This window comes from Trachemys scripta, chromosome 6, assembly GCF_013100865.1.
Source record: "Trachemys scripta elegans isolate TJP31775 chromosome 6, CAS_Tse_1.0, whole genome shotgun sequence".
NCBI classification, from domain to species: Eukaryota; Metazoa; Chordata; order Testudines; family Emydidae; genus Trachemys; species Trachemys scripta.
In genome coordinates this window covers 41,968,716-41,994,599 of record NC_048303.1, presented here as the reverse complement: position 1 = coordinate 41,994,599, position 25,884 = coordinate 41,968,716, and the positions used below count along the sequence as shown (strand labels likewise).

The following is a 25,884-nucleotide window of genomic DNA, read 5'->3' as shown; positions in this document are numbered from 1 at the left end:
AAAACAGAAAATAATGTATTGTTTATTAAACTATTATCTCTAACCCCATTATAAAAACAAAACTTTTAAAACAAAAAACAATTTACTGTTAGCGACTTATGTAGTTACACTTGATAGAATCCACACTGAAGCCCCTTTAAGTCCTGCAGTTTTGGACATGTCCCCATAGAGGGGATACCACGGGATGGAAGCGGGGGAAGAGAGATGGTACCTGATGGGGATATGGGGTGCCCAATACTCTCAAATCCCAAAATTATCTTTCCCATCAGAGGTGGGACAGAGATCTCGGACCCAGGAAAGAGCAGATCCTAGTTACCTTGACACAGATCCTCCAGCAGCAGGGAGCTGCCACTACCCTCCTCCCTGCACCATGTGCTCCTTAACTCATCTTCCCAGAGCCAAAAGGGGATTGGAGCAACCTGTTCCTGGACCGGGGCAAGAGGGGATTCTGGCTGGCTGGTGAAGCAGATACAGCTCTGTGCCCTGGGGCTCCTCTCCTGGCAGTGACAGGTCACTACTCACAGGGGTTATCACTGGGGGAGGGGGAAGGAAGAAGGCAGGAGCAGGGGTTGCCCAGCACTCCTGGGGAGACGGGGCCAGTACTCATGGGGTACAGGCGTCTAGTCCCCCAGCCAGTCACTGCGGCAACTGGCAGTTTCAGCAGGTTCCCTGCACATCCTGCTCCCCATACTACACAGTTGCAGCAGCCACCAACTCCCCACCGCATGTGGTACCTGGCCTGCAAATATCACAGGTATAATCCATGAATCCTTGGCAGAGTCCATGAGGCCTTCTTTAGTAGCCACTGCCACCAAGCTCAAATGTGGCTTCAAGAAGTCAAACAGCCTCAGAAACTTCCTCTGGACAATAGAGAGCTCAAGGTTCAGTACATCCAATTTTGGAGAAGTGATTTTGAAAGGATTTGAAAGTTTTCCAGAAAGTCATCTCTGGTGTAAGTCATGACTTCCTTTGGCAAAAATGAGAAATTATTTAGATACACTTATGTTGATATGCCTCCTTTTCCACAGGGAAATTTTCCTCCTCAATCATGGACTCTGATTTATCTGTAGGGAGAAGTGGATGATACTAGCAGTTTGATGATCTAGATCACAGACTTTACAGGTGTCAGAATCATACAGTGCTGAGAAACTATAGCAAATAATTCAGCTCCACTTGTCTCCTGTATGGCAAAAATCTACAGCTGAAATGCCCGAAATAGCCATGGGACTCGCAAACAGTTTCCATAAGCATCAGGTGGAACTAGTTATCCCCAGGAACAGACCTAGGACAAATACACCTCTACCTCGATATAACGCTGTCCTTGGGAGCCAAAAAAAAAAATAAATCTTACTGCGTTATAGGTGAAACCGCGTTATATCGAACTTGCTTTGATCCACCGGCATGCGCAGCCCCGCCCCCCCGGAGCACTTTACCGCGTTATATCAGAATTTGTGTTATATCGGGTTGTGTTATATCAGGGTAGAGGTGTATAACTGAAAATCCAGAGCGGGTGGCTACACAGTACTCAGCATTGACCGTGGAACTAATGAAGCCTGGAAAACAAATGACACCAAGGTTGACTATACAGCTCCCTGGATCTAAATATTTGGCTCCAGAGGAATCCTATGCCCCAACACAGATGTTGGGGTGACTGGCAAGAGATTTCTTCCTTGCTGAATTGAGAAAGGTACCCATGGATAGAAAAGAGTGTACTAATTTCTGCCTTTCAATTTCATCAATATTGGGCACAGAACACTATACAAGATCAGTGCTACCACTGAAGTGTTGGTCTCAGTACCCAGGAACAAGCACCAGAGCCAGGAGCTTAATCTTTGGCACCAAGAACATGGATTTTCCCCTCTGCACTGAAGAGTCCTGGAGCATAAAGTACTTGCTCTCGCACAAAGGTTTGGCACTGGTTCCTTACTAGAGTCACTGCTTCTAAAAACTCATCCAAGGAAATTATTGTGTTGTCTTCTCTTTTTCTTCTCACAGTCTTTTAATCCCAGGAAGTAATAGTGCAGAACAAAGTCAGAGCTCCTTTTACACCTAGACCATACAGACCTTCTCAGCACCAAACATACATTCTGAGGCTGGTACTTCGAAGGAACCTGAAAATGCTTCCAACTCACAGTATTGACCAGACCTGAGATTTTGGATCGCTGCAGGCCAACAAGTACATTTAAAATAGATATGGTACAAACAGGTTAACTGACCTTCACCCAAGTATCATTATGAGGACCAGAGATTAAAACTTGAATGATGCAAGACAGGCATTCTTTAAACCGAGTCTTTTTTGCCTAACCTGCCATCCTGGGAAGGACGCCAGTTCTTGGCATCAGAACTTTTAAATATAAATAGAGCTCTCCTGAAATAAATTTTACAATTTTTAACTATGTACAATTGTATAAGCTGTACCCAGAAGAGATAAAGAAACAGCAGATAAAAGTTGGTCGCCTAGTGGAAGTTCTTATTTACTTTTCAGATATTAAAAAGAAGAGAGGGTTACCTAGGAGGAACCATGACTAGAATATTTGTTGCCTCAAGGAGACACCTACGTGGCCCCACAACAATTATACCTTTCCAAGGGATTCCCGGCCAGGCGTAGACTACAAATGTACATGCCCAAGTATGGGAATCTGCACTGATGCTCAAAGAAGAAGGATTAATTCTAGCTGTTTAATAATTAAACTTTTTGCTGACCAAAAATTGTTACTGTAACGATGCATTTCAACACCAAACTTGGATTGGTCAGCAATTTCTAAGAGACTTATTTAATGATGTTAAAAATAGTTTTTGTGAAGTAAATGTAAAGGTTATTGAAGATACTATTTTGATAACCCTGCACACTGAAGCTCTCTATTTACAGAGCATATTTAGTATGCCACTGGCAAAGGGCAAGCTTCTCTCCCATGTCTCACCCCTGCTCTACAAGAATCACTTTGTGAAAGAAAGTAGATCGGTCTATGTTCACTCTATCCTGGGCCTTTTTGCAGAGACTGTTACCAAAGGCTAGTTATGTCATTTACGAAGCACTCTTAGGAACATATACCACAAACTACTAAACTTCTTGAATTTGCTCTCTTAAGGACTATTTTCAGAGTTACAAAAATTCACTCCCCCACCAAATCACTACAAGAAAACTAGGCTCAATACTGTACATTTCCTTATCTCAGATATCAGATTATACTATTTCTACAAGGCTCCTGCTAAGATTAAACCTTGGTGAATTCTAGTAAAATACAATTTAAAGGTACTTTGTGATTTAAACTAAAGTGAAAACTGAAGTGGTACTTTTATAACAAAAATATCCTCCATAATAGTAAATTTGTGTGTGTTCTTTTTAAGAGTACCTCAATATTTTTACTGGCCACATTCTTCACAACAGCTGGAAACAACTCGGATGCATTCTTCCCCTTAGCAATCATCTGAAAGAGAAGTACAATATTGTTAATAGTTAAAAATATTTTGGCCCAATATTTCCAACCTGTCTTAATAAGTCTCCTTTAATTGATTGCCAGCAAGTTGCTTTGCGCCAGGAAAGGGAACACCACCATCTGGAGCAGGGCAGGAATTTCAGCCCCTTGCCCTGTGTTAAGAAATACAAAAACTGGATTTTGAAATTCAAAAGTTGCCATTTTTTTTAATTCACTTAGGCATTGACAGCTTTTTCAGGCTTTCAATTTCAAGATCTATTCCCCCCACCCACCCACCCCAAAAAAAAGCTAAAACTAAACCAGAGTATATTATGAACAAGTTTTGAAAAGGTTTCCCATAAGAGTTAGATTTTAGTGCACAAAAGAGTAAAAATACTGTGACGTAGATGTCACATTCAGAGTTTACACAAGAATAAATAAGATTGTCTGGCACAATGCACCTAAATGAAAAAATCCTCAAGAAAGGGTTTGCACAGAAGGAAAATGAACAAAGGAAAAAAGTATGACTTATGAGTAGTGAAGTACATTAATACCAAACAAATGGTTGTGTTATTTTGTTGGGTAAGAGCATATAAGTTTTAATGCACAGCACCACAGCCAATGTGTGAAGGGGGAGTGCGAACATCTCATGAAACTCAAATATCTTTCCAGTAAAGAATTAACAATGATTCAAATTTACTTTCTATATTTATTTTAGTTGCCTTCTCACTTGACATTGTAATTACAGATTAATCGTGACACTGAAGTACAGTTTAGTTTCATCCCTCACTTCAGTTACTTTTTTTTTTTAAAGGAGCTATTTATGAAGCTAAATATTTTCACATGTAAATAAATTGCAAAATTCCCATCTCTACTGGATCAACAAATTCCAGGAGAATCATTTTTAACATTGTGATATATAGGTATTAAACTCCAGTAATTCATAGTCAAGTAGAACAAATGTGAAAGTTAAAAATATTTGAGCTCTGTTTTTACGTTCAGATGCAAGGTAGACAGGGAAATGGACCAAGGTTAAATACCTTCAGCCAGGGACAAGAGACAATTAAACCAGGATCCAGTCACCCTGACACCTCAGATTGACTAAAGGTGGACAAAATATCAAATGGACACTCAAAAATGTCAGATTCTGGAGACAGGAAATCCAAAGTTATACAGTGGAATATTGGCAGATGACAGGCAATAGCTATCATATACCCCCTCCTTACCCTGACTATAGACAAAAAAAATCAAGAGGTCTGTAAAATCATGAATGGTGTGTGTGTGGGGGGGGGGGGGAGTAAAGAGTGTTATTTATCCCTTCACATAACACAAGAACTACAGGTCACCCAATTAATAGGAAGCAGGTTTAAAACAAACATAAGGAAGTACTTCTTCAAACAATATACAGTCAACCTGTGGAACTCATTGATAGGGAATGTTGTGAAGGCCAAAAATATAATTGTGTTAAAAAAAAGAATTAGATAAATTCATGGAGGATAGATCTACCAATGACTATTAGCCAAGATAGTCAGGGATGCAACCCAATACTCAGGGAGTCCCCAAGCCTCTGACTGCCAGATGCTGAGACTGGACAACAGGACAGATCACTTGATAATTGCCCTGTTCTGTTCATTCCCGCTGAAGCATGTAGCACCGGCCACCATTAGAAGACACGATACCGGGCTAGATGGGCCATGGTCTGACCCAGTATGGCCATTCTTATGTTCTTATCTGATCAAACATTATACATTGTTGAAATGTTGATGTAACTTAGACCCACATGCTTTATAAGATGACTAGAATACCTAAAAAAATAGGAGGGGGGGGGGAGGAGTGTCAGACTGTAAAGGGAGGAGGACAAGAGCTATGTCTCAAATATGCAGCATATTACAAAGGGGTCAGGGGAAAAAGAACAAGCTGGAGAGGAAAGGATAATGTTAGAGAATTTAAGATATAGCTAGGGCCCTACCAAATTCATGGTCCATTTTGGTCAATTTCACAGTCATAGTATTTTAAAAATCGTAAAGTTCATGATTTCAGCTATTTAAATCTGAAATTTCATGGTGTTGTAATTGTAGGGGTCCTGAGCCAAAAAGAAGTTGGGGGGGGGGAGGGGGGAGTTTTGCAAGGTCATTAAGGGCGGGGGGGGGGGGAGAGTTGTGATACTATTACCCTTACTTCTGCGCTGCTGCTGGGGGCGGCTCTGCCTAGAGCTGGGCTTCCGGCAGGCAGCCTCTGCTCTCTGGCCACCCAGTTCTGAAGGCAGTGCTGCCGCTTGCAGCAGCGCAGAAGTAAGGATGGCATGGTATGATATTGCCATCCTTACTTCTGCACTGCTGCCTACAGAGCTGGGCCTTCAGTCAGCAGCCGCCTAGCTCTGAAGGCAGCAGTGCAGAAATAAGATGGTATAGTATGACATTGCCACCCTTACTTCTGCGCTGCTGCTGGCTGGGCGCTGCCTTCAGAGCTGGATGCCCAGCCAACAGCCGCTCTCTCTAGCCACCCAGCTCGGAAGGCAGCACAAAAGTAAGGATGGCAATACCACGATCCCCCATAAAAGAACCTTGTGACTCCTCTGCAACTCCTTTTTGGGTCGAGACCCCCAATTTGAGAAACTCTGGTCTCCCCCATAAAATTGGTATAGTATAAGGTAAAAGCACACAAAAGACCAGATTTCACGGGCGGAGATCGGATTTCACCATCTGTGATGTGTTTTTCATGGCTGTGAATTTGGTATAGCCCTAGATATAGCCAACTTTTGCAGAGGTGAACGCTAGATGCCACGCATACCATTTTATTTTAATCCAATTCTCTCTCGTCTTAAATTTTATTTTACTACAACCCTGTTGTTTAAGACTAGGAATTTAAAACAGAACATCCCGGAGAGGTTAAATCATGTTCAGTTGCTAAGAGACAGTGAAGGGTGGGTTTCTGCAACCTCCTTTGTCCTGTTTCTTAGCTAGAAGAGCCCATGTAAAGGGGTCCTCCTCACAAGGTGAGTAGGCTGTCAGGGCTGTGGTTCTAATGACAAATGACCAGACAAGAAATAAATTCTGTTCCCATCTAGTCATTAAAGAGGCAAGATCTACTGATGAAAAGCACTATACAAGAGCTAAGTATTAGTACTACTATGACATCAAACAACTTGCTATGACAGGAGTGTTCAAAAGATATGGTTGATTATCTAGGTTTTGAATTGTTACCACATAGTTACAGCCTATCAAGAAAATATATATGTAACTTGCATTATTTAACTGACCAGCCATAGTAGCTCCAGTGTACCATGTAGATATGCATTTAGTGTCTTTTAAAAGAATGTATTTTGACTCATTAAGTCATAATGATGAGTGTAAATCCTCTTTAGTTCATGGATCATTAGCTCAAAAGAATATAATGGGGCTTTCCAGGACTAAGGTCTAATCACACCAATTTAGCTGCTATGCATAGCCATTAGGAGCTCAAATCCTGTATGCCTTGTATACCCAAAGCTCCTACTGAAGGCACCAGGAGTGGAATATGTTGCAAGGAATGCAGGATGGAGCTCCATGCCTGTATGTTGTCCTGTGCAAGTTTCTGCTCAAGACAGATGCTGTACATGTGATGCAGCAGGTTTGGGGATTTTTTTTTTTTTTTTTAATTTTTTGTTTAAAATGGTAGTAAGGGGGCAGGTAGTAGAAGTTTCTCCAAGAGGGGTACTAGGCACTTGAACTTGTTTGCTAGCTCCAAATCTAGGCTCAGGCCACTTTCAGGACACTGCAAGCTTCAACTGTTCTCCAAAAGTTTTTCCTTGGGGTGACAAATATAAGGATAGCAGGAAGATTATGATTGAAGCTGCAAAGTTACATTGATTGTTTGGGGTTCAGACAGATTTTTAAAAGAAATATTAAGATATGTTTTTACAGAACACATTTATAGATATTAGTTGCCATATACATCTAAATTTTCCTAAATAGCAATTCTTTGTAATCTTGTAAACCTCTATGATTCTCAAAGTTATTTTTACTGCATTAATGTTTATTAGGAAGATAAAAAAACATCACTTGTGATATGAACACCCTATTCAATCAAATTTCTATTTTCTTTTTTTTTTTTTTTTACTAATTGAAAGTAAACTTAGTTTTACTACTCTCTTTCTGAAGTGCCAACAAAGTCAGAACAAGACTGCTCAGAGTGCCTTTGACAACATAATTTTAACATCCACTGTCACCTACACCTCTGCCAACTCTTGCCTCCAGTTTAGACCTTAAAGCTTATGTTCACCTATATAAAGCTCTTTGCAACTTGCCTCAATGGAAAACGACGGATATTCCGAGCCTCTGAGGCCTGGTCTACACTTGGGGGGGTGGAAATCGATCTAAGTTACGCAACTTCAACTACGTGACTAAAGTAGCTGAAGTCGACGTACTTAGTTCTACTCACCACAGTGTCTTCGCTGCGGTGAGTCGACCGCTGATGCTCCCCCGCTGACTCCGGCTGCGCCTCTTGCTCCAGTGGAGTACCGGAGTCGACGGGAGAGTGCTCGGCAGTCGATTTATCTAGACGCGATAAAATCTAAATGCAATAAATTGACCCCCGCTGGATCGATCGCTACCTGCCGATCCGGCAGGTAGTACAGACCAGCCCTGAGGGCTGAGGCTTCAGAAACTCTAGCACCTTTAATCACCATTTTTTGGGGGAGTAGAGATTCACTTTTTTGAGGTGGATTGCAGGAAGTTACCAATTGAAACAGTAGTTCTCTTTTAAAAAGAGCAAGTGGTAGTAAAACAAAAGAAACTAGCAGTTTTGTAGAATATACTGCATCTGATTATTTGTGAAGCCTAGCAAGATAGACTTCCTCTGGCTCAGATACAGATAAAAAAAAAAAAACAAAAAAAAACTTTACATCTTAGAAACTGGTCTCTTTAACTACTCCTTAGGCAGCTTGACAACCACCTTAGCTTTTTTTTTTTTTTTTTTTTTGGACTCCCAGAGATCTCTGCCAGAGCTGGTTATCTAGTTCCATGATTCAGATCAGATGTTATAGTTCATCACCTTATCAAGGTGAGGGTACATCTGCATTTCCACAATACAGTGTTTGATCAAACGCTCCATCAGGAGGAAATGCAGAAGTCCGGGCCCTTATCTAGACTAGGAACAAGTGATTTCCCCCCTCTCCCCCAATTGAGCAACCTTACCCTCAACTGTAAATACCAATGTAGACCTTTAGAAAGCATTGTAAAAGTTCTAACCTCTTTATACTCAGCGGTTTTGGGAATCTCACGTACAGGTATACAGACGAGTTTTTAAACTTTTGTTATTCAGGTTTAACACTCAAAAAATTCAAATGTCAATTTAAAAAAGTATTTATATTTTAGGAAAAAATTACATCATGGATTGATAATCATTTACAAAAATAAAGTTAAAAACATTTCAAATATTTCTCAGTTTACTCCAAGTAAGAAACACCTACAGCTTTTCAGACTGCAGGTCTGAGAAAAATAACTGGACTGTTTCTTTGACATAATTAGGAGTTGTGCGACATTAACACAGTAGGGAGAATACAGTCAATACCTGCATTTTTATATCATAGCTCTACAAATTTATAGAAACATTACACACATCTGTCATTGAAATATTTGTGTACTTGTATCCATTTTAAATTTTCCATCTTGATATTTAAAGAAAATAGCCCTTCACCCTAGCTTTTCAAACCATTTACATATTAAAATACTGTAGTGAAGGAGTCACACAGAGAAACCAGCATCAACATGTATTGGCCACACACAAAAATTTTTTTGAATTTCACATACCCCAACAATTCTTTTCATAGCATCCAACTTAGCAGAATCTTTATTACTTTCCAACATTTGCTTTAGGTCTTCATTCCTACAGTGGAAGGGAAGAAAAAAAAAGGATTAGAAAATTCAATACTGTAAATCAAAAGCATTGTTTTATGTTCTTATAAAACCGGTTTGCAGGAAGAAATAGTTAAGTCAGTACATGGGACAAATTTGTTGCTCAAACTATTCATTCTGAGATGAGCTGCCACTTATACAAAGCAAAAGATGATGCTAGAAGTAACAATCAAAATCAAGATCCGAAAGATGATTAGTATGTTACCATCACATCCAATTTGGGAAAGAGTTTTTAGTTACATGTTATTACTGCATTTTAGTAATACAGGATGCAAAGTGTTCCCCATCCCTTTTAAATTGTACCAGCCATTACTCTGAAAGATGACAGATTCATTCTTCATAGCTATCAAACCTTCTTTAGCCAAAATATTTGTTGAACTCTAGCAAAAGCACGGGATTCCTCATCACTAATCGGCCAGCGGGCCTCACCCTTGACTAATAGGCCCAACTCAAGATGATAGGATAGTTCAAATTAGTCACCAGCCTCTTTGCAAAAGTTGCCAATAAGGATGTTAATTAGCACCACATCTGGTTGTCTGATGTTGATACCTCCTCTTCTAGGATCTATAATGACCACCTAATTTAAAATACTGTAGAAACACCAGACTAATTTTCCCTCTAGTCTGGATTTCAACTGGAGACCAGCTCCCTACTCCATTACCAAGTATTCGCCACCCTTCCAGACTCCATTGATTTGCAGTCCCCCTCCATCACCACACACACCCATTTTCCCTTCAGAAAATATGACAAACATGAGAAGTTTTATGAAAATGTGTGACTCAATTAACTCCTTGATATCAAGTAACATTGAGTAAGTAAACCTCTTTCCAGAGAAACTCCTGTGTGTCTCCTTAGCACAAGAGGTGCCCAAGCGTCAACTTCTGAACAAATGGGCCATTCAAATACCCCGAGAGAATCAGCTTCAATACAGAAACAAAATGCCCTTTGACCACACACACTCTTAGTTGTCACCTAGCACCCCATAACAGAACCCACACAGGGCATCATCAAACAACTACAACCCATACTTGATAGGGTCCATATCCTGAAATAAATCTTTCCTAAACACCCACTTCTGGCCTTCAAACAGGCTCCCCACAGACCAAGATACACCAACTCAAAGTGGCACCATACCCTGCCAGAACAGGTACAAAACCTGCAGACATATCTCCACTGCTACAATGATCGACATCCCCCACAAAACACCTTTCAAGATCCATGTATCCTACACATGCCTATCACAAAATGTGGTACACCTCATCCAGTGCATTAAATGCCACCAACAACTATGGGATGAAACCAGACAACCGCTATGCTCTTGAATGAAATCCCACAGGAAAATGATAAAACACAAAAACATCCTATCACATGTAAGTGAACACTTTTCACAAAGGAAACCTGCACAAAGCTTTCAAAAGACGAGCCTGGGCGCTTAAATTCATTACTCTGCTAGACACCAAAAATCATGGACTGAACAGAGATTTCTGGATTTCTGACTTATTACAACAATCTGTAACCCACTGACCCCCCATGTTTGTCCTGACTGCAGAGGTGTTAACAGGCCACTCTACCTTGAATGGTCCCTAATGGTGCTAACTATTTATGCTAATCTATCTATTCCACTATGCATTTTGTTGTGAGGCAGGGAGTACTTCTCTCCTTGAAGAAGAGCTCCCTGTGGCTCAAAAGCTGGTCTCTCTCACCAACAGAAGTTGGTCTAATAAAAAAAAAAATATATTACCTCACCCATCTTGTCTCGTTAATATCCTGGCACCAACATGGCTACAACTATACTGCATGCCTCTAAATGAGACCGTTACTAAGGATTATCAAGAAGCGAATATGTCAGGCCCTGGCAGAACAAAGGGGTAGCTACAACCGAGGTGAAAGCAGGTCTCTCCTTTCTCTTCCAGAGACGTGGAGTAGAAAATTCACAAAAGAGGAACAAAAAAACAGAAGTATAAGTACAGCCCTTTAAAACCACATAAACTGAGAGGTTCGACAAAGGGGAACACAAAGTGGCACGTTTCAGAAGGAGAGGGAGCTTTTTGATTGTTGGCTGAAGAAAGGTAGCTGCAGGGATCAGGGAGGAGACTCCATGATTTGAAGGAGCAGCCATAACTGGTGGATTGCAGACCAGAAAAGGGGACTTGGAACCCTGAAAAGACATTGACCCAAATCCCAAAAAACACTGAAGAGTGATGAGGAAACTGAGGCAGGGAATTATGCACAGGTGTTTCTTATTTTGCACACATCTATCTTTTGTGCAGTCTCAAGTAAACTGATTGTTTCAGAAATCTTTCTACAGAGTCTGTATTTGTTTAAACTATCATGCTTCCCCCTGCAGGGATAAATTATAAACCAGAGTGCCCACAAAGATGGAGCTCTGGGAAAGGGTATTCTTAAGATTACTGAGGCTCAGCACTTGACCATGGGGTCCCACTTCAGAGAAGGGCATAAACCAGGGGTCTCAAGCCCGAGGGCCGCACTACTGACATCTCCCTCTCCCCCCCGCCCTAGGCCCCGCCCCCACTGCACCCCTTCCATGCAGCCCCGCTCCTGCCCTGCACCCATTCCAACCCCTTCCCTGAAATCCCCACCCCAACTCCACCCACTCCCTGCCCCCAGAGGGTTCAGGAGGGGTGTGGCGGGGGCTCAGGGCAGGGAGTTTGGGTGTGGGGTGCAGGAGAGGTGAGGGGTGCAGCAGGGGGTCAGGGGGCAGGGTGCGGCAGGGGTTCAGGGCAGGGGTGCAAGAAGTGGTGGGGTGCTCAGGGCAGGGGGTCGGGGTGCAGGAAGGGTGCAGCATGCAGCAGGGAGGTATGTCCTGGCCTACATCAAGACCAGTACCACCCCTATAAATTCTATCCACTGAATCGGGGACACTGAACGGGGGATAGCATTGATTTTCCCACGTTCACGAAAAGGTTCAGTTAACCAAAAGTCGTTCTTATGAAGTCGACTTGTTATTCCACTTGAGCCCTGGAGCAGCCCTTGATCAGCCAGTCGTCGAGATACAGAAACACCTGTGCCTGCCACCTGTGCAGAAAGGCGGTCATGACTGCCATATGCTTGGTAAACACACGCGGCACTGCTGAGAGGCCAAACAGGAGGACTATGAACTGGTAATAGCTGGGGCTGATCACAAGCCTGAGGTACCTTCTGTGGGGCTGTGATTGCTATATGAAAGTATGCGGCCTTCAAGTCGAGGGAGGTGTACCAGTCTCCTGGATCCAAGGAGGGGATGATGGAGCCTAAAGAAACTATGCGGAACTTGAGTTTCCGCATGAACTTGTCAAGCCTTTGCAGGTCTAGGATGGGCCTGAGCACACCTTTGGCTTTCAGTATTAGGAAATACCGGGAATAAAAGCCCTTGCCTTTCTGCTCCTGAGGAACCTCTTCCACTGTCCCCAGCGATAGGAGTGTGTACCTCCTGTACAAGGAGTTGCTTGTGAAAAGGGTCCCTGAAGAGGGACGAAGAAGGGGGGTGGTAGGGCGGGAGGGTAGAGAATTTGATACCGTGCGGAGCACCCAACAGTCCGATGTGATATGGGCCCATGCAGAATAGAAAGGGGATAGATGGGACGAAAAGGTAAGGTGGGACGGATCAAGTCTTTGCATTGGTGCGCCATCCTCATGTGCACCTTCAAAAGGTCTGTTTTTGGCCTGAGGATGGTTTATACTGGCCAGAGCCCAGGCCAAAGGAAGGATGAGGTCTCTTTCTAGCATCTCCTGCATGAACCCTGCTGCCTATTCTGAGGCTGCTAACTCCTTGGCGGGGGCTGTGGTCTAAAACGCCTCTGCTGGTTGACAGGAGTATGAAGGCCAAGGGACTTTAGAGTGGCCCTAGAATCCTTGAGGCTGTGGAGGCAAGAGTCAGTCTTTTCTGAAAATAAAGTCTGACCCTCAAAGAGGAGGTCCTGGATGGTTAGCTGGACCTCATACAGGAGGGCCAGAGACCTGCAGTCAGGAACTCCCCCTCATGGCCACTCCAGTCACCATGGTGCAGGAAGCCACATCTGCTGTGTCCAAGCTTCTTGCAGACACACACAGGAAATTAGATTACCCTCCTCTACTAGCATGGAAAATTCTGTGTGAGAGTCCAGGGGCAGGAGTTCAGTAAGCTTTGCCAAGGCCCCACATGTATACTGAGTTGCAACCCCCCTGTCGAGTAAACCTTTCTCCCAAAAAGGTCCAACTTTTTGGCCTCTCAACTTTTCAGGGAGAACCCCTGAGGTTCCACTACCAGGGAGTCCAGCAGGGGGCACATATATAGCTGTTCATACTCCCTTGAGGGGGACAAAGTATCTCCACTCAGACATTTTCATGGTGGGCGGCAACGAGGACGGGGTCTGCCCCAGCGTCTTAGTGGCTTCACTAATGGTTTTGATCAGCAGCAGCACAACACGGGATGGCCCGGGAGAGAAAAGGATAGCAACCATTGGGTCGGTCTCCTCCACCACCTCCTCTGTTTCAATATTGAGGATCTGGGCCACCCGTCTCAGCAGCTGCTGTAAGACCCTGGTGTCCTCCAGGGCTGGGGCTGTTGATGTGCCAGCCACCGCCTCATCCGGAGAGGAGGAAGATGGGAGGTTGAGCGGTACAGGAGCCTGCTCTATGCCCTCGACCCCTCTCGGGTCCCGAGCATAAGGACCTCCAGCGCCGCAGTTGGCACCATAGGCGTGGGAACCAACACCGGTATGCAGGTCACCTGGGTCACCAGAGAAATCCCCAGAGCCAAATGTGTGAGCGGTGGCCGAAGGACTCAGAGACTACCAATGCCCATGCTTTTTCTGGGGCACCAGGGATTGAGAGCGGTGCCTCACAGAGGTCTGGGTTCTGTGTGTGGCGCCATGGCAGTGCCAAGGGTCTCTAGAGGAGTCCTTCCTTGGCACTGGCTCATGCGCTGAGAGTGCTGGCGCACTGTGAACCAATGAAATGGTGCTTGGGGCTTGCTCCCCTGCGCCAGGTTCTGACTGAGGCCAAACTGCTGCTTCCATGAGCAAAATCTGGAGGCGCTGATCTCTGTCCTTTAAGGTTCTAGGGCAGAACCCTCTGCAGATTTTACAACACTCTCTAAAGTTACCCTCACTGAGACACTTCAAGCTTGAAGTGTGCGGGTCACTTCTGGGCATAGACCTGCCATAGTCTTAAAGCCCGGGGACAGAGGCATGGCCCGGTGCCACAGAAACATGGGGGGGACGCGGCGGGAAAATCCCCCCAAAGGAAACTTATGAAACTATTTACATTAACTATACAAATAAGAACTGCACTACTACTATAAACACTAAAAAGGGCACTGCGAAGAACATGTGCTTGCCGAGGCAAGAGCAACGGGGAGTTCCAGCTAGCCATCACAGGTGGTAAGAAGGAACTAAGGGGGTGCTAGGCCGGCAGGGCCCTATTTTGGGCACCATGAGGGCGCAACTCCCGGGGTCGCCCAGGCCGACCCTATGGATACTGCTAGGGGGAAATCTTCCGGCTGTCGTGCATGCAGCGCAGGCACACCTGATTGGAATTTACATGAACAAGCACTTGAAGAAGAACATGTCTTCTTCGCTGCATCTTGGGCGCTTTCTTATCTGGCAGAGACACTTGGCAGGGGTGCGTGGGGTGTTCCTGAAAGCCACATCTGGTGAAGCACAGGGGACAATGCACTGAACAGGATTGTTAAATTCACACACAGCCTTGTAACATTTCAGTTAAATACACCTTTTGCAACATTGCAATCACTTTCAAACTGACCCTAGCCAGGCACACATCTCCGTGAACAGCCAAAGCCTGGTGAATGTTGAGGGGGGGGCGCTCCACATGGGGGAAAAAGAGCACACACTCTCTGCAAGGGTTGTGGTGCAATCTATGGAAAAAATTCTAAAATTCTGCCACACTTTTCTACAGGCAGTGGTCATTCTAGCCAACATCTCACTGCTAAAGATAAGCAGGGAAATGAGGGTACATCTTATGGCTTCTGCCCTGCTCCCTATGCTGCTTGCCTATGTGGTGCTTTGGTCCCTGCACAAGTGATTGCCAAACGTCGCAGGAAAGTTTCAAAGCTGCTCTGCCATGGAACCTTTGGCAGTGGATTACTGAGTACCTCCAGGAAACTTTCCTGGAGACCTCTCTGGAGGATTCCCGTGAGAGCTTGACAGGCATCAACACCCTGTTCCACCGCAATGATTAGCTACACAGGGAAATGTCCACCTCACAGAAACACAGCCAGCCTCTCACATTTCTATACTCTGAATCCACCTCTGCACTACACAAGCCACAGCCACTTACAAGGCATCTCACCTCCTGCTTCTTGCTCCCCAGAGAGCAACTGCTGAGACTGGCTAGACCCCTCTGGAGTGGAGAACAGTTCCTGGCTGCCTGCCTCACTGGGCAACCCTACCAGGAGATGCACATCCTCCTCTAACTCCACCTCTTGATCAATAATTTCATCCTCCGGGTTAAGTTCTCTTTGCGCTGCCTTCATTCCCTCTGAAGCATCCACAGGCCTCTTAGCAATGGAGGTGGGGTCGCCACAGAGGATAGCATCCAGCTTCTTATAGAACTGGCAGGTCTTAGGTGAAGCACCAGAGCGACGGTTTGGCTCAATCACCTTATGGTACACCTGCCTCAGCACTGTTATCTTCGCTCTGCACTGCAGTGTGTCCCGATCATAGTCCTTTTCGCACAAACCTCGAGAAATGTGCCTGTAGGTATCCCAATTCGTATGGCTCAAGCGCAGCTGGGACTGCACAACCTCCTCTCCCTATATACTGATCAGATCCAACAGCTCTGCAGTACTCCAAGCAGAAGAGTGTTTGCTGCGATAATCCGCCATGTTCACCTTGGAAAATACAATGAGACCTCTCCACGCCGCCAAGCAAACAGGAAATGGAATTTCAAAAATTCCCGGGGCTTCTAAGGAGGGTGGGAAGGATGGTCATTTACATGCAGGGTAGTGGAGTTCAAACAGCTAACCAGAGTGGTCATGATGGGCATTGTGGGACATCTGCTGGAGGCCAATTAAAGTGATGAAATCAAGTGTGGTGTCTACACTGGCACTTCGTTGAGAAAAATGTAGAGGAAAAAGATGCAAGTCTCTCATTGGGGTGAATGTATTAGTCACCAAAACCGGGCATTTTTTCCAACAAAAGTCACATCACAGTGTATACGCACACGCAGTTTGGTCGACAAAAGTCAGTTTTTGGCGACAAAACTTGGTATGTAGACAAGGCCTTAGATATCGTTTTACCCATTTCTGGCAAGGGAGATTCACTTTAATGCTTTAACTCAACAACAGTAGTTACTATGACCCATTTAGTCAGAGAAATGCCTTTTGCAAGTTTGTTCTTAAAACCAAAAACAGTACACTAGTCAGAAAATCTCCACAGAAATAAGAGCCTGGATCTTTACGGAGCCAGGAGACAAAAACAGTACTAGCAGGAGATTAATTTTTGTCAGCTTCCACATGAAGTCATTACTTTTCAGAGAATTTAAGTCAGGGGTTCTCAAACTGGGGGTTGCAAAGTTATTACATGGGGGGGTCACGAGCTGTCAGCCTCTAACCCAGACTCCAGCATTTAAAATAGTGTTAAATATTTTTAAGAAGTGTTTTTAATTTATAAGGGGGGGGTGTCGCATTCAGAGGCTTGCTGTGTGAAAGGGGTCACCAATACAAAAGTTTGAGAACCCCTGATTTAAGTGTTTCATGAAAAATGATTTACTATGAAAAATCAACAAGCCTAATACAGATTTAAGCATTCACATCACAACTTTGAACAAACTGGAGTCCCTCACATTTACCAACATGCTTATTCTAATGAAAAAGAAAATATACTGTAAAAAAAGTTTTTCTGCTATTTAGCTGTATTTTCCAGTTGTCTGACTCACTGCAGCACCATTAAATGTCCCCCAAAATTAAGTGGCTATATTCATACTCGTGCATTTGATCCACCAATAACAAGCCCCAGAATTCTTTTTAGGATGCATCAAAATTATTACGCAACAAGCAAAGAAAGTAGGAATGCAAGTTCTGGGGACACAAATGTGAGATTTGGGCTTGGAGAGTCCAGATATAGTAGACAGGAATGGCTGGGTCAAACCTAGGGATGATAGCATGAACAGTATTTGTAGGGGGGCTACATCATTCACAATTTAGCTGATCAGAGTCTGATAGTATTCTCATGCACTGCTGCCTTCACTGCAAACTTCTGTACTGCTGTGTAACATAACAGTATCCTCTAGAAGTAGAAGTGCTCTGGACACACACCAAAATGAAAATATTCTAGCATGCAAACAGAAAGAAGATGCAAGCCAATTCATAAATTCCATAGAAACTAAAGATGAAGACTTCGTACTCCCCAAGTTTCTTTTTTCAGTGTGGTGCTGCTTCATTCTTCAGAAACTTCAAAACATATATGGTATTTGATTATGTTATCTGGAAATGGTGTTTTTGTATTAACTGTTAAAATTAAGAAAAACCAAGTAAGCCAATGTAAGTTTGAAATTGCTTATCTAGTTAGACTGCATTTTACGTTTGCATTGAAATTGAGAGTGGAAGGAAAAGATTAGCAAGCATTAGATACTTACACAGTGAGATTTTGCTCATATTGATCAGCAGCTGCATTGGCAAGCTCTCTTTCCTCTACACTAGGCTCTGGTTTCAGAGTAACTTGGAGGCTCCCTGCCATTTCAAGGACAGATCTAATATTGCAGGAAGCCTCACTAATTTTAGCCAGTAGTGAGCCTTGCTCCATTCTCTCAAGTTTAGAAAAGAAATCAGCACTCAGCTAACTTAGCCTACATACACCAACCAATACTGAAGTCTAATTAAAAAAAAATTCTTGTGATGTAACAAGATACCCACGCCCTTCACTGTTTTAATTTTTAAAAGATTCTATATAAATCTCAAAGGTCATTTCCCTCCAAGAATGTGTCTTATCAGCTGACTTCAACAAACAATGATACATGGCAATTACTTTACAGCCTTCCATTTTATCAGTTGCTGTACAATGCAGTGGTATTTGCACCACCTCAGAAATTAGAAAATTCAAATACTTCAGTTCTTTAATCAAACCCCCTAAAAAAGCCTAACACAAGCCTCACATTTTTGTGTTCATTAATTATTCTGAAGCAATGCTTTCTTCAGTTCATGAAATTTGACAAATAACATTCATATGATTCATGTCCACTTCCCAGTATCAAAGGAACGTACAGATGACTGCACAGCTGTGTCAACTCATGGTAACTTTTAGCCTAGTAACCAAAAAAGTTAGAGAGACACATTCCTCATTACTGGAAACTAAGCTGCATTAGTAACTCCCTGTGCAACACACTTAACCTTTACCTCAGTCAACTTGCTGTTATACTGGTGCTACCCCACTGGAGACCCCAAACGGGAACACACCCCTACCTCTTACTAATAATTAATAGGGTGCCCTCTGGAGCTGCTCGAGGCCCTAAGCAATTGCTTCGTCTGCTTATGCCTAGTGCCAGCTTTCTGTTACACCACAAGTAGGAAGAATATGGAACAAACACTGATGACTTTTGTCGAAGAAAAGAGAAATTCAAAAGTTTTAAAATCCACATAAGAAACTACACACAAAAATATTCTAGAACTACAGTATAACTTTTTTGACACTGCTTTAATTCAATACATAAGTATACCTTAGCATTTCCAGTGATTTCTAACTATCTATGTACCAGAAGGGCTAAGTTACCTTTAAAACTCTAAATACTATTTTCATTTTTGACCAAGTCTCAGTCCTTTCCCTACCCCCTCATCCCTTTTATGCTTTTTGGTTCTTGGCATTCCTAGCATAATAGGATGCAGAGGCTGATTGGGGCGGCTAGATGTTACCAGAATTATCATTATTTTTTAAATCAAAAGTAGAAAGTCCCTTCTCTGAAGGATATAGCCCAGGGGTAGGCAACCTATGGCACGTGTGCCGAAGACGGCATGCGAGCTGATTTTCAGTGGCACTCACACTGCCCAGGTCCTGGCCACCAGTCCATGGGCTCTGCATTTTAATTTAATTTTAAAGGAAGCTTCTTAAACATTTTAAAAACCCTTATTTACTTTACATACAATAGTTTAGTTATATATTTTAGACTGATAGAAAGAGACCTTCTAAAAATTTCATAGATTCATAGATTATAGGACTGGAAGGGACCTCGAGAGGTCATCGAGTCCAGTCCCCTGCCCGCATGGCAGGACCAAATACTGTCTAGACCATCCCTGATAGACATTTATCTAACCTACTCTTAAATATCTCCAGAGACGGAGATTCCACAACCTCCCTAGGCAATTTGTTCCAGTGTTTAACCACCCTGACAGTTAGGAACTTTTTCCTAATGTCCAACCTAGACCTCCCTTGCTGCAGTTTAAACCCATTGTTTCTGGTTCTATCCTTAGAGGCTAAGGTGAACAAGTTCTCTCCCTCCTCCTTATGACACCCTTTTAGATACCTGAAAACTGCTATCATGTCCCCTCTCAGTCTTCTCTTTTCCAAACTAAACAAACCCAGTTCTTTCAGCCTTCCTTCATAGGTCATATTCTCAAGACCTTTAATCATTCTTGTTGCTCTTCTTTGGACCCTTTCCAATTTCTCCACATCTTTTTTAAAATGCGGCGCCCAGAACTGGACACAATACTCCAGCTGAGGCCTAACCAGAGCAGAGTAGAGCGGAAGAATGACTTCTCGTGTCTTGCTCACAACACACCTGTTAATGCATCCCAGAATCATGTTTGCTTTTTTTGCAACAGCATCACACTGTTGACTCATATTTAGCTTGTGGTCCACTATAACCCCTAGATCCCTTTCTGCCGTACTCCTTCCTAGACAGTCTTTTCCCAATCTGTATGTGTGAAATTGATTTTTCCTTCCTAAGTGGAGCACTTTGCATTTGTCTTTGTTAAACTTCATCCTGTTTAACTCAGACCATTTCTCCAATTTGTCCAGATCATTTTGAATTATGACCCTGTCCTCCAAAGTAGTTGCAATCCCTCCCAGTTTGGTATCATCCGCAAACTTAATAAGCGTACTTTCTATGCCAATATCTAAGTCGTTGATGAAGATATTGAACAGAGCCGGTCCCAAAACAGACCCCTGCGGTACCCCACTCGTTACGCCTTTCCAGCAGGATTGGGAACCATTAACAACAACTCTCTGAGTACGGTTATCCAGCCAGTTATGCACCCACCTTATAGTAGCCCCATCTAATTTGTATTTGCCTAGTTTATTGATAAGAATATCATGCGAGACCGTATCAAATGCCTTACTAAAGTCTAGGTATACCACATCCACCGCTTCACCCTTATCCACAAGGCTCGTTATCCTATCAAAGAAAGCTATCAGATTGGTTTGACATGATTTGTTCTTCACAAATCCATGCTGGCTGTTCCCTAACACCTTACCACCTTCCAAGTGTTTGCAGATGATTTCCTTAATTACTTGCTCCATTATCTTCCCTGGCACAGAAGTTAAACTAACTGGTCTGTAGTTTCCTGAGTTGTTTTTATTTCCCTTTTTATAGATGGGCACTATATTTGTTAAAATGTATTACTGGCACGCGAAACCTTAAATGAGAATGAATAAATGAAGACTCGGCACACCACTTCTAAAAGGTTGCCGACCCATAAAATAGCCTTTCTATGTTGATCCCAAAGCATGTCCTCCTCCCCATTGCACAGACTATGCTGACTTATGGTAATTAATCTGTAAATATACTTCAGAAAAATCTAAACCCTGTTCCTGATACATCTGCCCCTCACATTTGCCCATGTTCTTTCCTCAACATTGTCTAGTCGCTGAAAGTTTAGTACCCGGAATTCCAAACTATTCTCCAGTTATCCAGGGGAAGTTAGTCTCCAGTCGGTTCAGTTAAACTAGGCTTTAAAGATGGTCAGACCTGCTAGTTTCATGGATGAAAAGGATTAACCTAAGCAAGATAGTAGCAGTCCTAAATTTACATTAGATTGACAGTCTTCTGTCCCTATCACTACAAAATTGCTTTTTGACTTACACTGAATGATTTTTGGTGTGTTCGTATAGATAAACCATAACTCAGAATATGGACCCTTCCCTCTGGTGTTGCTGTGTCTCCTATCAAAATGGCATTTAAGTGCTAAACTAAGCATTAACTTTATATCATCATAATATAGAAAATAGGGCCCTAAGACCTTCCCAAATCTTTATTGCTTACAGGCTTAGAGGTTTGGTTTTATAGCTAGGCAGTTAAAAGAGAAGTGAGGGTGGCTTAGGTTAAATTGAAAGAAATGAGTTCACCCTGAGGTGCCTCTGTTTTCACTCCCTTTCATGACACACTTATCTCTTCAGTAGAAATGTGTTTCGGCACACCCTCTTTTAGCATACTTACAGGTAAGGCAGCATGTCTTTCACAGAGGTCACGGATTCCGTAGTTTTCTGTGACTTCTGCAGCAGCCGATGTGGGTGGCTCCGGGGTTGCCTGGCCCAGTTGCACCAGCCACTGCTGGGGCAGTCTCAGGCCACCGCACCCCCACACCCTAGCAGCAGTTTGAGTGGGGGGGGGGGGCTCAGGGCTGGGGCAGGGGTGCCGGGCGGCGCTTACCTCGGGGGGCTCCCCAAAAGCAGCCAGCATATCCCTGCAGCTCCTAGGCAGAGAGGCAAGGGGGCTCTGTGCGCTGCCCCTGCCTGCAGGCACCACCCCCGCAGGTCCCATTGGCTGTGGTTCCTGGCCAATGGGGATTGCAGAGCCAGAGCTTGTGGCGGGGGCCCCCTGACCTTCCTTCCCCCTAGGAGCAGCAGGGACATGCCGGCTGCTTCTGGGGCACTGCACAGAGCCAGGTAGGGAGCCTGCCAGCCCCGCCAACCCTCCCCAGCACCAGTGGGGTTACTGGGCCCCATGCTGCTCCCCACCCCGCCCCCCCAGCACCAGCGGAGATCCTGGGCTGTGCCCCACACACATACCAGCGGGGGTCCCGGGCCACCCTGCCCCAGCACCTGTGGCACTCCCCCAGAGCACCAGCAGCCCCCTGGCCCAAGTATTTGTTACGGGTATACAATATAGTAAGTCATGGACAGGCCACAGGGTCATGAATTTTTGTTTACTGCCCGTGACCTGTCCATGACTTTTACTAAAAATACCCATGACTAAAAACGTAGTCATAGGACATTTGATCCAAAGTTCAAAAATTTCTCAAAGTGGAGGGGCCACGATTCCTCCTCACTTTCTTGTACAATTGTCTATCTTTGTGAGCTCCAGCTTTTAAGCGCATGCTTTTTAAGATTTGTCTCCTTCAGAAACAGACTTATGTGTTTGTACCGTGTATGATACAATGAGGCCAAGACCCCAACTGGTCCTCTGGGTGCTATTGTAATATAAACAAGAATAAGAACTACCATCTAGACGTTTCCAGGACCCTGTTCATGAAGGCAATCTCTTATCTTATTCCCTATCAGTGCCTAACAGAAATGGAACTTGCAGCTTGATGCCGCAATGAGGAGTGAGACTGATCTAGAATCAGTCTTGATAATCACAAATTGATTGTTTTCCTTCTGAAAGGCTTCTAGATACTGTATATTTCAAAAGAAATGTAATCAAAGTTACCAAGGATTTATGCAGAGGCCACCTGAAATCAAATTCCAAGGATAACTAAATACCTAACATGGCCTTTTAGTTATGCTCAAGAAGTTTGATGTTTGGTGCGGCATCCCAAAACAGAACTAAGCAGAACTCAGTATTAACACATTGCCAGACAAAACTACTGCTCTGTCTGAAATTTTAAGCCAGAAGATAACAGGTACATCAAGTATTACTAGATACATGAAGTCATACAAAAGTTGACTGTCAAACTCCTAAAAGCCTAGTTACTCCTAATGCTTTCTTCCATACAGGCAGAATTAGAAGTTAACTTCTGTGAACCACATCAAAACTGCAATTTGAAAAAAAATTATTGATAGCAAACATATTTAACTCAAGTGTTCTTTAATGACCGTTTTGTTTTGTTTTAGGGAATTATGTTGACACTTAGTGAATCATCACAACATTTAAGGGCAAAAACCCTTTGTTTTGAAGTGGAAATCTGCATTAGTACTGTGATTCAGTTATGTACTACGTATACACAGTATTGAAGTCATAACTTGCTCCCAAAAAAATTTGCTCATGTTTTAAAATGTATATTATTTCAGACTAATTTAGCCAGCTGTATATCTGAAAACAAGGTTTATTTTTATAATTTTAAAAGAAATTGTAAACTCATTTTAGTGTCATCTACTATGAAACATATGGTACAGTGTACATTAGGAATTTGTTCATTTTACTGTTAATTTGGGTTCTCATAAGAAATTACAAATTGTGTTTTGTCCACTTCATTTTATTACACAACTGTTTGAGTGACATCCTGTGGTGCTATTCAGTATTACTTTCCCCTTCCATTAGAGGTATACTTATATTTATATTCATTATTGGTTTGCGGGGCTGAAAATTCAACTAAAATATCTTAAACAACACATGCACTTAAAGCAGTGTACTTTGGGTGTGATCGCAACACTTCCTCCTAGTTATTATCAGAGGAGAAAACAGATGGTTGCTCTTTCAGCAAGACCCAAATTTCCATTCAGTTTGAAAAAAACATGATGTAGCATCCAAAAGCAAATATTTTCCAGACTGGGGAAAAGAAGCGAAGGGGGAAATATACTTTATCTATAGTATACACAAAAGTGTAAAAGATTCATTTTCCAAAATAAGCAGGGATAGAGGGAGCGAAAATGGGGACAGATTATCTACTGATTACCAGGACAGTAGAAATCAAAATTCAATTTCACAGCAACTCTTCTCAAAGCATTCCTCGTTTGGATTGTTGTTTCTCAGTTTCAAGTCAGATGAAAAATGAAATTTCATCCCGTTGACAAAGAAAAATACACATGGAAAGGATTTAAAGCTAGTCAAATCTTTCTGCCTGAACATGTAACTTTATAGTTTATTTGCTGAGAAACAGGGTAAGACATACTTATTTCAAACTCCCACACCCTAAGTCAGTTCACACCACTTTTAAATAAAAGGTTTAAACTCAAAGGGATTACTCGCATGTTTAAATGTTGGCACATACCTTGCTGACTAGGGGCCCAAATCATTCTGTAAAGTATATTTTGGTATTTGTGATCAGGTATCCAGGTGACCAGTTGGATACTGTTCCTGGAAGGAAGAAGATGTGGCAGGGAAGACTTCAAAAGGAAGACTCCTATTGATTAAGATATAAATACTAGATTTTTTTATAACGCAATTGAAAAAAATCTCAAATTTTGATCTGCATGCCAAGATGCTTCAACTTGGCATTTCCATTAAGACAACATGAATAATTTTTTATCCATTTACATTTTTCCCCCCAGGGAGCAATATTTTTTACTGTGTGATAAAAGCAGCTATGGTCAATTACAGTACTATATGCTAGTAAATACAAAAATTAAGTTATTTATGTATTGCTTTATAAAAATGAGATAAAGCAAAGGGGGTGTATAGCTACCTCAGACATTTCCCAACACAATCTTTTAAAAAGCCACATACTGAAGTTTTAGTTTTTTCCCTGCCCAAGAAAATACAAAAAGCACACAAAGTGAATAAGGTATTTAAATTAATACACCAATCGTTGTTTCTCACTTCATGTATGCAAACATGAAAGCATAAAGCAGTAAAATTGTATCTTTGGACCCTGAATGACTGGAGACTCAGTTTTTCTAACCTTTTCAACTATCTACCACTAACTGCATCTGATTACCTCTAGTTTATTACCATCTTTGAATTGGATTAATGTACAATTTACTTCCTCTAGATATCTTTAGTACGTGGTACTGTCTTAATAGTGACATTTGTGGAGCCCCAGCTGAGACGTCCAATCTGATGTTATCCCTATTCCCTCTTACCCGCGCTATTCCTGTTCATTTCAGTTTGTAGACCCAATAGTCCGATGTGCATCCACACTACAGAATTCTACACAGACACTGTGTCCTGCTCTCAAATTCTCATGAGATTCCATATCAAAAACACTATTAAAATACAGATGCAGTCTCACCTCTGCATTATGTTTTTTCCTGCCAGCATGTAATTGTATTAAGGAAACTATCTTGGTTATCAAGCAAATTTTTCTTAGTGAATCTATGGTGACTACAGCTCATCCATTTGTCTTGCAAGTGTCCATTATATGTATCCTCTTAGTCATATTTTAAACTATACTGAGATTCATTAGCTCAGGGCTAGGAACCTTTAAGGAAACTAGGAAAAGCTCATCAAATCTGATGCAAGGATGCATATTGAGCTGTGATCTTCTAGATCAGTGGTTTTCAAACTGTGGGTTGCGACCCAGTACTGGGTCGCGGCGGCTCAAGTTAGCATGCCAACCGGGCCGTTAAAAGTCCCGTTGTCAGTGCTGCCCAGCTAAGGCAGGCTAATTCCTACCTGTTCTGACACCACGCTGCGCCCCGAAGTGGCCAGCAACCAGTCTGGCTCCTGGTGGGTGGGGAAAAAGGGAGGTGGGGCTCCGCGCGCTGCTCCCACCCCATGCACTAGCTCCGCACTCCCAGTGGAGCTAGGGTGGCGGTATCTGCGGACGA

The 25,884-nt window shown here is 42.9% G+C and overlaps 1 protein-coding gene across 2 annotated transcripts in view; it reads right to left on the bottom strand.

Moving 5' to 3' along the window:
• Positions 1-25,884, bottom strand: part of AP3B1 (adaptor related protein complex 3 subunit beta 1) — a 282,184-nt gene that overhangs the window by 237,202 nt on the left and 19,098 nt on the right. Inside the window, exons 1-3 of one of the 2 annotated variants that reach the window (XM_034773779.1) lie at positions 17,885-17,903; positions 9,206-9,281; positions 3,354-3,428 (exon numbers count right to left, since the gene is read on the bottom strand). In XM_034773779.1, coding sequence (XP_034629670.1) covers positions 3,354-3,428; positions 9,206-9,262 — 132 coding nt within the window. In that variant the 5' untranslated portion in view covers positions 9,263-9,281; positions 17,885-17,903. Of the gene's footprint in view, positions 1-3,353; positions 3,429-9,205; positions 9,282-17,884; positions 17,904-25,884 lie in introns of those variants that run through there. The other variant, XM_034773780.1, reaches the window with a different exon arrangement.